This window comes from Dasypus novemcinctus, chromosome 19, assembly GCF_030445035.2.
Source record: "Dasypus novemcinctus isolate mDasNov1 chromosome 19, mDasNov1.1.hap2, whole genome shotgun sequence".
Lineage (NCBI taxonomy): Eukaryota > Metazoa > Chordata > Mammalia > Cingulata > Dasypodidae > Dasypus > Dasypus novemcinctus.
In genome coordinates this window covers 39,035,025-39,050,526 of record NC_080691.1, presented here as the reverse complement: position 1 = coordinate 39,050,526, position 15,502 = coordinate 39,035,025, and the positions used below count along the sequence as shown (strand labels likewise).

Here is a 15,502-nt window from a genome sequence, read left to right as displayed (position 1 = left end):
GATATCCAAACTGGAAAGCAAGAAGTAAAATTTTCCCTATTTGCAGAAGACATGGCCATATATACAGAAAATCCTGAAAAATCCACTACAAAGCTACTGGAACTAATAAATTCAGCAAAGTGGTGGGGTACAAGATCAACACTAAAAAATCAGTAGTGTTCCTATACACAAGCAATGAACAATCAGAAAAGGAAACCAAGGGGAAAAATCCATTTACAATAGCAACTAAAAGAATAAAATATCTAGGAATAAATCTAACCAAGGATGTAAAGGACTTGGACAGAGAAAACTACAAAACACTGCTAAAAGAAATCAAAGGCTTAAATAAATGGAAGGACATTCCATGTTCATGGATTGGAAATTTGGAATACTGTTAAGATGTCAATTCTACCAAAAACAATTTAAAGATTCAACATAATTCCTATCAAAATTCCAACAGCCTTCTTCCCAAAAGTGGAAAAGCCAATCATCAAATTTATAGGGAAAAGTAAGGGACTGCAAATAGTCAAAGCCATTTTGAAAAAGAAGAACAAATTTGGAGGACTAACACTGATCTTTTTTTTTAAGCAAATCCATTTTATTGATATATCCTAAGTATACAATCTGTCTGATCTTAAAAGTTATTATAGGGGAGTGGATGTAGCTCAAGTTGTTGAGTGCCTGCTTCCTATATATGAGGTCCTGGGTTCAATCCCCAGTACCTCCTTAAAAACAAAAAACAAAAAACTTATTACAAAGTCACAGTAATCAAAACAGCACGGTACTGGCAAAAGGGCAGACACATAGATGAGTGGAATCAAACTGAGTGCTCAGAAATCAGCTCTTATATCTATAGCCAAATGATTTGGGGCAAGGGGTGCTTAGTCCACTCATTGGTAAATAAGAGTCTTTTCACAAAAGGTGCTAGGAAAACTGGATCTCCCTATGTAGAAGAATGAACATGGACCCCTACACCTCACACCATATACCAAAATCAACTCAAAATGGATCAAAGACCCAAATATAAGAACTAGAACTATAAAACTCATTACAAGAAAACATAGGGAAGACTTCTAGGAAGATGGAGGATTGAGAGAGATGTGAGTTCCAGAAAAAGAGCAGGCAGAAAAAGCCTTAAAAAATGTTCTAGGGTTTAGGGCACCAGGGAATGGCTGGACACCACCCAGAAGAGAGAGGGGCAAAGGAAAATAATCTCAGTGGGAAAATTCAGCGAATAAAAGCTGCAGCTACAGCTGCCGCCACTGGCACCCATTCCCCGCCCTTCCCCTCAGAGCAGACAGCTTTGAATTCTCTGGCTTCTGGCTATGGAGAGAGGGGGCCAGAGGGGTCCACTTCCCCAGGAAAGTGGAGTTAGTAGAGTGCAGACTAAGGCGATTCAGCTTTTGGCCAACAAATTTGGTCTGTGTCCCACAAACCCTTCCAGGCCAGGTGGGGCCACGCCACTGTTTGCTCTGGGAGCTGGCAGGAAATGAAAGAGATCCAATTCTCAATATCCTACCTACAGACCAGGGCTGACTGTTGAGGATACAGAGGGGAATGGAATTATGTTCTACCCAGGAAAAGGGAGGGGGTTGCTGGCAAGGGTTGGAGAATAGCCTCTGAGAAAGTATGAATTAAGAGGCTCTGAATCTCAAGGCAGGATCCTCTGGCACATAGATCCAGGCATTGAACACACTCTGCCCAGGCTTTGAAATAAGAAGGTTGTCAAAGACGACCATCTGATGCAGACCACGGAAGTACATGAGAGGAAAGTAAATAAGTAGAGAGGCTTTTCCTGACCTTTACAACCTCCCTCCCCAAGGTCCCTGGAAGCAGGTCTGCAACTCCTTCTTGGGCCCATGACCAGATCTAAGCAGCTACCAGGAACAATCCTAAAGACCTAGAACAGGTGAACCAAGAATCAAAGAACAGCAGTAACACAGCCTCCCACTGCTAAAATCCTATGAAAGAGAGAGAAATTTAGTATCAGTGTAAACTCACCATCATAACCAAATGCCTAGATATCAATAAAAAATTACAAGCCATACTAAGAAAATGGAAGTAATAGCCCAAACAAAGGAAATATCAACGCCCCAAATGAGATACAGGATTTGAGACAACTTATCAACAAGATTTATACAAGTTTTCAAAACAAATTAATGAGTTGAAAGACAATATGGCTAAAGAGATATGAGACATCAAGAAGACACTGAGTGAGCATAAAGAAGAATCTGAAGACCTGAATAGAAAAATAACAGTTTATGGAAATGAAAGATGTAATAGGTGAGATAAAAAAACCAATTAGAGACATACAACAGCAGACTTGTTTAAATAGATACTGTTTGACTAGATTTGTATCCTTAAAAGATTCATAATTCATATATAGTACTTCTTTGAGGGCTCATCATACATTAAAGCCATCTAAACCTTTCTTCAACTTTTTATATTTTGGTTTATATCACTTATTAATATTGTTCAGACTGGTAAATACTAATTGTTCCACTGTGTGCCTATGGAAACTCTGGTTACTTTTGTCAGTTCATCTTTTTCATGACACAGAGCAACTAGGACAAAACTTCACATGCTGAAGTATCACAGTTTTTTTTAACAATGCCCCAAAATCTATTGACTTTCTGAACCAGGGAAGCATATTTGATTTGGACCAGAGGTTCTCAACTGTTTTACCAAGTCAGATTCTCCATAAGATTGCTAAAAGTTTTAGTCCATGTGTAACATGTATTTTTGCTTCAGCTAAATATTAGTATTTTTAATGTTTGTGCAATTTTGTTTAGGGGAAGATACCATTCTATGATGAGTCAAGAAACATGGCATAATAACAGATAAATGTGAAAGAAAGACTATATATACTACTGTCTGTGAGAATGTTGACTTGCGAGTATATAAGAGAATGAGATCTGGGAAGTAAATAGGAATATCAATGGCATGATACAGGACAACAACTATAAAACAGTGTAATCCTTTGGATGCCTTTAGGCACTATGACCATTGCTATATCATAGAGGTACTTATACTACAATTATTACTGATTTGCTTGGTATTCCTTTGTGTCTTTTAATATCCTCAAACACGGCACATTATTTTCTCAATCAAAAGTGTGCCATGGACCCATAAAGGTTAGGGATTACTGCTATAGGAAACTATCTGAAAACACTCAAAATATTTTTTCTGGGTCATAAATAATAGTTGAGTTTATCATATAATAAGCTTCATTTTCCCTACATCCAAATCATATGTATCACCACCTGCATCAAAACTCATTTAAGAGTTTTCCACCACTCTAAGATTTTTCTGTAGTTAAAGCCCAATTTGGTCAGCATTTCATTCCCCTAAAACCACTGGTTTCAAACTAGGAGTTTTAAATGTGTAAGAAAACATGATAAACACTGTACTAAGGAAACGATCAACTTATTGATAGCCTATCAGGCTTTGATTTGGGGAACTTCCCACCAAATGTACAGAAAAAAAAATTTTCAAAACTAAATAAACAACAAAGTTAAGAGACAGAACTAGCATTGAGGAACTGCTACCCATCTGTATGCACTGGTTTTCTTCCCCTTTGCTCAAATAGCTATTTGTAATCTTGCAAAGAAAGGATATTAAAGGCTAAAAATGCTTAATTTAGTCTTTTTTTTTTTTTTTTAAAGATTTATTTATTTAATTTCCCCCCTTCCCCTGGTTGTCTGTTCTTGGTGTCTATTTGCTGCGTCTTGTTTCTTTGTCTGCTTCTGTTGTCGTCAGCGGCACGGGAAGTGTGGGCGGCGCCATTCCTGGGCAGGCTGCTCTTTCTTTTCACGCTGGGCGGCTTTTCCTCACGGGCGCACTCCTTGCGCGTGGGGCTCCCCCACGCGGGGGACACCCTTGCGTGGCAAGGCACTCCTTGCGCGCATCAGCACTGCGCATGGCCAGCTCCACACGGGTCAAGGAGGCCCGGGGTTTGAACCACGGACCTCCCATATGGTAGACGGACGCCCTAACCACTGGGCCAAAGTCCGTTTCCCTTAATTTAGTCTTGAACACTACCAGTTAGGTTAAGTAATATCCACAGTTACTATGGTCAGGCTGATTCTACAGGTCTAGAGGAGGAAAACTGAAAGAAAGGAAAAAGGAAAGGGAAAAAGGAGAGAAAGCCAGAAGGAAGACAAAAAGAGCAGAATTAGAAGAACAGAAGACTTTCTCCCTCCACTCTGTGCCACCACTGCTGCCACCATTCAAAGTAGTATGAGTAACCACGATATGCCCAAGGACCACGATAGTCACTCTGGAAAATAGTCCGAGACTCTTGTCCTTAGGAACTCACAATCTAGTTGAGATGATAAACTACATGAATTGAGAGTGTTAAATTGTGGAGTACTACTGGAAGAGGAATTTAGGGAAGAGAAAAATTAGTCAGGAAGTCAAGAAGATTTCATGAAGGTTTTAGAAATAAGTTGGCTTTAAAGGATGAATAGGATTCAATAAGCAGAGGGAAGAAATCTAGAGAGAGAAGTAAAAAGGTAAAGCTATGAAAGCTGTGTACAGGTCAAAAAAGGAGGAATTTAGTTGGGGGAAAAAAGTTAGAAATATGCCATATCTCATTTATTCTTCCAAAAGACACAAAGAAGATTCAGATTCAACTAAAATAAGTAATAAATACTAAAATGTGTTTTTTATACAAGTAGAGATTCTTGATGTTAATATGTTAGGGAATAAGCTCAGTTCTAGTCAGTGCTTTTTGCCGGCATCCATAGGTAGTTTTAAAAAATCTCTTTATCAAGGATTTATCAAATTTATAATAAAACACAATGAAAAACTCATTATAAGCTAACTCTGCTCATATGGTAGCCTAGTAAACATAATGTATTATATCAACTCAGGTAAGTATATTCGAATATAATATACATATACTGTCTATCTCTATGTGTGTCTTCTTACCTCAGGTTCCTTGGGATTTGTGTAAAGCTGTTTAAGAAAAAAACAAACCCAGCATTTAATTTCTGAAACTTATTAGATTACTTCTCAGACAATACATTTTCTATGTAAAGAGTTCAACTTGTGCTCTATTAATTGAGTGGTGAATTATGTATATTTATTTCAACCTAGAGATAAGCTCTTATTTTGTGAACACAGTTTTCATAGTTAATAGTCTGTGAACACTGAATATAAGGATATTGATAACCAAATATTTACCACTATCATGGCTGAAATACAAATAAATTCTAATAATTTATTGTGGTTTAAAAAAATTTAATAAATAATTTAAGACTCGCAATAGTATCTTCTCATTTTCTTTCTATTCTTAACTACATATAACACGTGTTATATCCATAGGTAAGTCTACAAACTTCAAAAACAAAAAAACTTCAAGTTTGAAGAGAAACTAAAAAAATGAAATCCAAAGACCCAACAGATGAAGCAGATAAGTATATCCTATATATTTTTCCCAAAATCATGATAGATCAAAGAAATATATATTTTTTTATCTTTTATTAAAACTTCTAACAGATCCTATTTATTTTTATTCCAAAATGTCATGGAACAGATAAAGAAATGCAGAATACATTTAAGTACAATGTATTCTCAAGACATTCCTAATACAATGAAGTACAGAGGTTTGGTTCTGTAAATGCATACTTACTGTAAGTACTGCCATGTGTAGCTTCAAGAGAAAAGAAAACTATTGTTATTTTATATTTGCACTTATAGTTATTTTCAATAGGCGCTAATTAAAATATTATTTTAGAGAGGTTTCAAAGATTTAGGTAGAAAAAATATTATTCAGAAGATCAGGAAAAAGGATACAAATTATTCATTCAGGGGAGCAGAAGTAGCTCAGTAGTTGAGCACCTGCTTCCCATATAAAAGGTACCAGGTTCAGGGAAGTGGATATGGCCCAACGGTTAGGGCGACCGCCTACCACATGGGAGGTCCAAGGTTCAAACCCAGGATCTCCTGACCCATGTGATAAGCTGGCCCACAGTGCAGTGCTGATGCGCACAAGGAGTGCCGTGCCACGCAGGGTATTCCCTGCAAAGGGAGCCCCTAGTGCAAGGAGTGCATCCCGGAAGGAAAGCAGCCCAGTGCGAAAAAAGTGCAGCCTGCCCAGGAATGGTGCCGCACAGACGGAGAGCTGACAGCAGCAAGATGACACAACAAAAAGAGACACAGATTCCGGGTGCCGCTGACAAGAATACAAAGCGGACACAGAAGAACACACAGCGAATGGACACAGAGAGCAGACAACGGGGAGGGGAGGGGAGGGGAAAGAAATAAATTAAAAAAATATATATATTAAAAAAAAAAGGTACCAGGTTCAATTCCCGGTACCTTCTAAAAAAAGTCGTCATTCATTCATGTGAGGAACTTATTATACAGGGCTCTGCTGGGTAGGGGTGTAATACAAAAAAAAAAGATAACTCTTCTTTCTCTTTAAAAGTTATACTCCACTTTAGGAGGAAAAAAAATTTTTTTAACTCATTATCACTAAAAATTAAATATGCCACAAGTATCTTTTTAAAAGTGCCTTTTGAAACTACTCTATTAAAATAAACATTTAAAGTTCCATATAATAAGTTTATAAAACCCATTACCTCCACACATCTACACTAGTATAAACAGATTCTCTCTGCTTGAAAGAGTAAAATATTATATGTGTGTGTGTGTATAAAAAATGAAACATACAATAATTTTTTTTAAAACCCAGAAAACAAGTCAGAATATTTCAGGACTGTAAGTTCATACCAAATTGTTCCCTTTTCACCCACAGGACTAAAACTTTAGTGACACTTTGTGGCTATTTTGGTTACTGCATACACTGGATTTTAAGACAACACAGTGAAACTAGTTTACACTGTTTATTAATTAATCACTAAAAAATAACCATGGCCCCTGATATCCAGGACAAATATTAAGCAGAAAAAAAATTACACTGAGAGTTACATCATTACAATTCTGTCAACTGCTGTGAAGCAGCCGCACAGGGTGCTATAATAAGATTAATTAGAGGAACAATCTAGGCTGAGATGGAGATGAAGGTGAGAGAAGATTGTCAGGAAAGTAATATTTAAGCTGAGACCTGAATGATAAAGTGGAGTTAGTCAGGCGAAGGGTGTGGGATAGTGGAAAGAGTCACACAGGAAAAAGGAAAAAAATGTAAAAAGGTGAGAAGAGCTTGCATGTTCTAAAATCCTTGTGTGGCTTGAACATGGTGAGCAATATTGAGACTGATGCCTTGCAAAGGTAGATGAAGGCTAAATCATATAGGCCTTGTAGATCATGTTAAGGGCTCTTAACTATATTTTAAGTGTCAATGAAGATTTTTAAGCAAAGGAATGACTTGATCAGACATGTTTCTGAAAGAATGTAATGTGGACAGTAGGATGGAATGCTAGGGGATCAAGAATGGAAATGAGACAAGTTAGGAGGCTAAATATAGTCTCTTTTTTTCATTATATATATAAACACACACACATGTATGCTTATTTTAAAGATATCAAGAAATAATATAAGGTACAAAGAAAACTAGACATTACCCAAAATTTCACAACTAGAAATAATCATCTTCAACAGATCATTAAAGATATATACTCAAACTACTTTTTTTTTTAAAGATTTATTTTTTAAATTTATTTCTCTCCCCTTTCCTCCCCTCCAACCCCCCCTCCGCCCCCCCGCCGCCCCCCCCCATGTGTGTTCTTCTTTGTCCGCTTCTGTTGTTGTCAGCGGCAGCACGGGAATCTGTTTTCTTTTCGTTGCGTCATCTTGCTGCGTCAGCTCTCCGTGTGTGTGTGGTGCCATTCCTGGGCAGGCTGCACTTTCTTTCACACTAGGTGGCTCTCCTTACGGGGCGCACTCCTTCCACGTGGGGCTCCCCTACGCGGGGATAGCCTTGTGTGGCAGGGCACTCCTTGCGCGCATCAGCTCTGCGCATGGGCCAGCTCCACACGGGTCAGGGAGGCCCGGGGTTTGAACCGCGGACCTCCCATGTGGTAGATGGACGCCCTTCCACTGGGCCAAGTCTGCTTCCCTCAAACTACTTTTAAAGTAGTAATTATTTCCCTACGAGCTACAAGAACATTTTGATGAAAGTTACAAGATATTAATAACGTAGAAAAACAATATAAATACTATTTACTAAGAGTCTGTCATCCAAAGTTCTGTCTTTTTTACCCCCAAAACAGTTCATTTGATTGACTCAGTCATACAGCTAGTCATTTAAGTAAAAGAAATCCATCAGACTAAGTCTATACTTTTTGTACATTATATTGCTATCTATTTTAGCACTTGTAATATTGTAATTATTTGTTTTAGAAGTGACTCTCAATGAGACTGGCCTCTTTGAGAGGAGGAATCACTTCTTACTTTCATTTTTACCTCACCCAGTGCCTAGGCACAATATCTGGTACAGACTAAATATGCAAAGAATAAATGAATGCCTAAATAATAAGAGCTAACAATTAAATCATGCTTAGTATGTGCCAGGCATTGTTCTAAACCCCTTATTTCAGTTTTTCTCGAAGTATGGACCAGCAGCATCAACATCACCTGGAATTTGAAATGCAAATTTTCAGGACCCACCACAGGCATACTGCCTCAGAAATTTGGAGTGGGGCCTGGCAGCCTGTTTTAATAGGTCCTCCATGTGATTCTGATGCAAGCTAAAGTTTGAGAGCCACTGTTTTAGATTATTAATTCACTTATTTCTTACATAACCCTAAGTGTAGGTTCTATTATTATCCCCATTTTGTATGTAATAAAACTGAGGTACCAAGAGGTCAGTTACTTGCCCAAGCTCACACAGGTACTAGGTGGCAACATTGGATTCACCTCAGCCTGTTTGACTCTAAAACTTGGGCCATATTGTACTGCCCCTCAATGATGGACACTCAGAAATGTTGCTAAATGAATTGATGGAGAAGAACATATGAGCACTTTCTCTATGCCTGTGATGACCTTCTTCCCTTTTCAACCTGTCAAATACTAGGGGCTTTCAAAGCTCGAAAGTCATTTTTTCCCAAAAATTTTCCTCATGCCCCTCACTGGGTCTAACCTCTGCTTTTCCGTATCTCTTATTGCACAAGTTTTGTGTCTTTCCTTTGACATGCGTCACTTTCCAACAAGTATTATGGTTCCTTATACATGGGGTAATATTCAAAATATGTTTACTTAAAAATATCAAACTGATATGAAAATATCAATATTTAACAGCCTAATATGGCACTGGCATTGACCAATCAGATAGGATGCTGACTTGGCCTTGAGCCTGGGCTTTTAGAAGCTCCTCCTGGACCAGAAGTTAACCCTTCAGTTGCTGCATTGTGGAAAGGTCTGAGGAGCTCTCAGAAAAGACAGCGGTGTGATGGGGACAGAGGATGGTAGTGGGGGTCATTCAGGGTCTCAGAGAAGTAGCTATTTACCACCTAGTACAGAAGTATTTCATTATTATAACAACAGTATGCTGGGCCAATGTGTAACATATGATCATCAGCCCTGCAAATGAATATCTCTTTCCTACCACAGTCTATAAGCTTTCATGTGCACAATCTCTTATCTGTTCTGTCCTTGTATTCTTCAGACCCCTAGGTCAGTGTTTAATAAATCATAAGTAGTAACTATTCAATAAAAAGAGAAACATATGAATGCACTAAATAATCCAATGTAATGCTTACTCTTTTCAAGATTTCTTAAAAGAATAGGAATTGGGGAAGTTAAAAAAAAAGAGATGGTTAAAAAGGGAAAAATAGTGATAGAAATTTCATTTATATACATCTTGTTTCTTCAACTAGGACCATAGCCTCCATTTTTTTATATCCTCCATAACGGGTCTTGGGCAGCATAAAAGATCAGAGGCACTTAAATTTAAGATGCATTTATAAAATGAAACTACAATACCAGCTATCTTGAAGAAACAGATGGTACACATGCACTAAATATAGTTATCAAAATAACTAAGAATAAAATCTAATTATCAAGTCCATTTTTTCCCTCTCATATCTGCAAATTGAATCGCCACTATCTTGAACACACTCAATATGCTAAAGGCCAGATTCTTGTCTCCCCTATCCCACATCCTGTGGATCTCTTCCAGTGACTTCAGAGGAAATTCTGTGGTCAAAAAAATATGAGTATGTAAAAGAGAAAAATGAAGGCATTATTTCTAATTGATATAAATGAGACATCAAGGAGACAACAAAGAATCAAACTTTAACATAAAATAAAATGAGAGAGGCTCATGAATGCAAATGCAGATACCGGTACACTGTTAAACACAGCAACAAAATAAAAGTAAACTTTTTTTTTTGAGTGATAAAAGATAAGTCTTTGATCATGGTATAAGTTTTTAAACATTCTTACATATTTCTTTTCCAAAGCATCAAAGCAACCTTGAATCCTGTCAAGAAATAAACAGTTGATGTCAATTTGGACCAGTCATGAAGCCAAAAATATTTCCAAGTACAGAATCCATTTACATTTTTTGCTTTGAACTACATTAAATGATAACCAATTTACTTTTCTTAATCTTTTTTTTCAAACTACCAGCTTGTTTTAATATGTTCAAAGAATTTTATAAATAATAGGTAGGCAGTTTTGAGATAAAGAATCACATCTTTTTTTTTCTTTTTGGCTCCCATATGTTTAGGGCAGTAACATTCTCATGGAGTGATCAATGCTATTTTTCTTTCTTTACACAAATCTATTTTTCAAATACTATTAAATCAGTATATTAAAACAATAATGAACAATGTATCAAATTTCTAGGAAATTATGAAAGTAAAATAAGAAAGAATAAGAAAGGAAGAAAGAAAGTGATCAAGAAAGAGAAAGCAAGAAAGAAATGACTTATGGAAATAGCCTTAACAAATAAAGTCTTATAGGTAATGTCAGCCATGATAAAAATTATATTGTTCAACTTCTGTGTAATTTCAGTTACTTACCATTTGATAATATGCAGTGACCCAGGGCATTTTTTATCTTCTCGGAGGATTTTTAAACTGAGGTCTATAAAAATAGGAGAAACACAATCCATTTTCATCTACTAAATGACTGCTGTGCTGAAATTGCCCATGCTAAAAAAAGTCTTTTAACTATTTTATTTATATAACTTTAGTTTTATAGTTTAGAAAAACATTTACTCTCCAAATATCTACTTTAAAAATAAATCTTATGTTGAGAAGTAGATTAGTTCTGATTCTTATTAGTTTTAGCAGTATACCCCTTTACAATATAACACAACTAAGTTGGTTGCAAAATCATTTTGAGCACCATCTACCTCCACTGAATTCTAAGCAGTCATAAGGTAGTACTGAGATCATTTCCATTTACCAATTTAAAACATACACCTCTAGCTTACTCATTTCTCTAATATTTTTCTCTTTCAATGAAAAAAAGGGGGGGGGATTTTTCCATGGATTATCCTCAAAATTTTATATCTATTTCAAATCCAACTACCTTTCCATACTTAAGGAAGAATAGGAAGATCATATTAGAAGAGTTTTGGTTTAGATCACTCCAAAATCAATCACTGATTCACATATGACTTTACATGCATTATTTCACCTTCTCACAGTGTTTTCCTATCCTAAAATTGATGTCACCCCTCCCTCTAAATGAGGGGCATGAAAATTTTTCCATGTTGGCTATAACATTTAGAGATTGCAAGAAAAAGGTGACATAGGAGTATTGAACATTTTTGCAACCTATATTACGTACAAATATTGTGAGGGAGACATGTAAATTCTACCATAACTGTCACCAAAAAAAATAAAGCTATAAGGAAAGATAATGCCTTCATCCCTAGGGCAGTGATTGGCACACCGTAAGTGTTTAATTACCCAAAAGATGCATTTTTCCAATTCTATGTTCAAAATAGAGAAACTGCAATCTTATGCTATATATAAACACATTCACTATTTATAGATTTATATCTTCTAGATCAAAAGAAATAATGATACAAATGAGGTTGTCATGATTGCAAATATATTTATATGTTATAGCACACATGTATTTCATTAATGTTCATGTATAGAATGTTGCTTAAGAAAACTAACTTGGAATGAAACCAAGGTATATTATTAATACAAATAGAAAATTAAAGAAAAGTTATATTTGAAAAATAACAAGATAGAAAACCTAGAGCTTTCCACATTTATTTTTCCAATGATAGTTCCCATCTTACTGATAAATCAATAAGATTTTCTGTCTTGTTATCACAAACTAGCGTTTAAAATAAGTAAGAGTAAGATTTAGAAAAATTGAAGTAATTTGATAGAAAGAGTCCCAGATGCATTAAAAAAAAAAAAAAATACAAGGAAGGAAAGGAGCCGGAAACAACTTGAAATATAAGGCAATGAGATGATAAGTTTAAGGGCACAAGAAGCAAAGGGAAGGAAAGTAGAGGAAAAAACCCAAGGATGATTAGAATAATAATTTTCTAAATATCCATGCTAATCAGCAAATAGGTTTGGCATACATATGATTTTTTTTCCTAGCATATTTTTTATGAATTAACAGGGAGAAAAATGTTTTAAGTTGGTTTCACTATACCTCCTCAAAGCCAAGTATACTTTAAAGAATATCTTTAACTGAGGTACAAAGTAGTGCAAATATATGGCATTCAAATAGATTTTGATCTGGTTGTTGCGTTTATAAGCATAGCTTGAAATAATGGGCTTATCCACAAAGAATTCTTTTTCGCTTAATCTGTCATTTAGTATCTAGACAGGAAATAATGGTACTTCAAAGAAAAACCACTAAACATAGGATTGTAAAATTAAAATGGAAAATGAATTAGCAAACTGGCCTTGAGGAATAGGCCCATGACTTAGAATTAGCACTCTGTGAGAAATGAAAGATTTAATTCTGCCAAACAGAGAAAAGGATTACCATAACCAATGTAACCATTTAGTTAAACTTTACCATCTAAATGGCGCTCTCCATAGGAGCTCTCTGGAAACAGGCCCCTTAGATATGTTATACATGAGATAGAAGTAGCAAAAAGTTTCTTCACCATTATCAATGACTCATGTTCATTAGTGATTTGGGATGGGAAAACTGTTTCCTGGAAAAAAACAAAGGTGAAAATAATTAGTATTCTTCAATAGATTTTTCAAGATTTCAAATCTGATTATCTCTATAGATAATCTAAAGGAAACAGGGCTTTGAATAGTGCATTAAATTAGATCTCCACAAACAAGGCAGAACAGAAAGGCAGAGACAATTCCCTAGTAATTCAGGTTTGTGGTGGTTTGCAGCTGTATGTACCCCAGGAATATATATTCTTAAAGTTAATCCATTCCTGTTGGTGTAAACCTATTGTAAATAGGACGTTTTGAATAGGTTATTTCAGTTAAGGTGTGGCCCAGGGTGGATCTTAATCTTCCTACTGGAGTCCTTTATAAATGAGATGAATATAGAGAGAGCAAGAGAAAGCCACAGAAGCAAGAAGCTGAAAGCAACGAAACCCAGAAGAGAAGGGAAAGACCAGCAGATGCCTCTTTGTGCCTTGCCATGTAACAAGAGTCCAGGATTGCTGGCAAGCAATCTTAGAGAAGAAAGCATCACCTGATGATGCCCTGATTTGAACATTTTTCTCAGCCTCAAAACTGTAAGCTTATTAAATAATAACTTCCCATTGTTAAAACCAACACATTTCATGGTATTTGCTTTGAGCAGTTTAGCAAACTAAAACAGGATGTGAACCCATTGTAACTAAGACCTGTTGATGAGGTCACTTCAGTTAAAGTATGGCCCATCTCAATCAGGATGGGATGAAATTCAATGGAATGGAATGAAATTCAGACAGATAGAAAGTCACTGGAAGCAAGAAGCTGAAGGTCAATGGAACCTGGAAGAGAAGGAAGATGCCAGCAGAGGCCAGGATAGGAAGCCATGTTCTTTTCTATGTGACAGTAGAACTAAAGGCCAAAGATCACTAGCAGCCAGCACCAGTCAGGTTTTTTTTTGGTTGTTTTTTGTTTTTATTTCTCTTCCTTTACACCCTCCCCACCGCACCCCTGTTATCTGCTCTCTGTGTCCATTCACTGTGTGTTCTTCTTTGTTCGCTTGCATTCCTGTCAGTGCCACTGGGAATCTGTGTCTCTTTTTCTTGCATCACCTTGCTGCATCAGCTATCCATATGTGCAGTGCCACTCCCGGGCAGGCTGCGTTTTTTTTCACACTGGCAGCTCTACTTGCAGGGCGCACTTCTTGTGGTGGAGCTCCCTATGCAGGGGACACCCTTGCATGGCACGGCACTCCTTGTGCACATCAGTACTGTGCATGGGCCAGCTCACCACATGGGTCAAGGCCCTGGGTTTGAACCCTGGACCTCCCATATGATAGATGGACACTCTATCAGTTGAGCCAAATCCGCTTCCCAGCACCAGTCAGTTTTCAGGATGGAAGTCAGTCTCCAGGAAAGAAGGATTGTTTTGATGGTGCCTTGTTGGAAACTGAGGCACAGTGGCCTCACAAGGAGAGACATGCTGTGCTGTCTCCATGACTATGCTTGCAACCTAAGGAATGTGATAATTAAGAGTTCCTGGCAGATAGGATGAAGCTGTTAAAGGCTGAAAGAAAAGATGAGCACATACCTTGTGTAGTAAATAGAACACTTAGACTTTGTACCTTGAGATAGGATTTTTTAAAATTCCTTAGACTATGGGTAATGCTGATAGTTAACTATATGTTACTGCTTATTGTCATGTAGGCTATGTGTTGCTGCTTATTGTCACGTAGGCTACATGTTCCTGCTTGTTGTCACTAGACTGGGGTATATAGAGAGCCCCTTGTAAACAATAAAGTTGTCTGATGAGTCTCTACTTGCAGACCCCCTGATCCCAGCTCTCTCATTCTTTCTTTTTCTTTCTTTCTCTTTCTTTCACTCTCCTTTTTCTCTTTCTTTCATTCCCGATACCCTTTGGGTCCAAATCTCCAACATCTGGCGCCCAACGTGGGACCCAAAGAAGTCAGTGAGTCTTCCAAATCAGTATCGGGAAAAGACCTCGTCGAGGGTCAAGTGAGACGTCCAAAGCAGAGTGACTCGAATCTTCAAGATTAAGTAAGTATGGGAAACGGACTTGGCTCAGTGGTTAGGGTGTCCGTCTACCACATGGGAGGTCCGCAGTTCAAACCCTGGGGCCTCCTTAATCCGTGTGGAGCTGGCCCATGCGCAGTGCTGATGTGTGCAAGGTGTGCCGTGCCACACAAGGAGTGCCATGCAGGGGTGTCCCCCGCGTAGGGGAGCCCCACGCGCAAGGAGTGCACCCCATAAGGAGAGCCACCCAGCGCGAAAGAAAGTGCAGCCTGCCCAAGAATGGCACTGCCCACACTTCCCGTGCCACTGACGACAACAGAAGCAGACAAAGAAACAAGACGCAGCAAATAGACACAGAGAACAGACAACCGGGGGAGGGGGGGAATTAAATAAATAAGTAAATCTTAAAAAAAAAAAAAAATTAAGTAAGTAAGTAACATTTCCACAAAGTCATCAGGGTAATGGGTAATCAAATGGGACGTGTGGAAGCAT

The 15,502-nt window shown here is 37.5% G+C and overlaps 1 protein-coding gene across 5 annotated transcripts in view; it reads right to left on the bottom strand.

Annotated features, from left to right (window-relative positions):
• Positions 1–15,502, bottom strand: part of HORMAD2 (HORMA domain containing 2) — a 103,829-nt gene that overhangs the window by 60,909 nt on the left and 27,418 nt on the right. For 3 of the 5 annotated variants that reach the window (XM_058281638.2, XM_058281637.2, XM_058281636.2), the window contains exons 3-7: positions 12,892–13,033; positions 10,911–10,974; positions 10,330–10,366; positions 5,615–5,635; positions 4,912–4,938 (exon numbers count right to left, since the gene is read on the bottom strand). In XM_058281638.2, the coding sequence (XP_058137621.1) occupies positions 4,912–4,938; positions 5,615–5,635; positions 10,330–10,366; positions 10,911–10,974; positions 12,892–13,033 (291 nt within the window). The remainder of the gene's footprint in view (positions 1–4,911; positions 4,939–5,614; positions 5,636–10,329; positions 10,367–10,910; positions 10,975–12,891; positions 13,034–15,502) is intronic. The other 2 variants (XM_058281640.2, XM_058281639.2) reach the window with 1 other exon arrangement.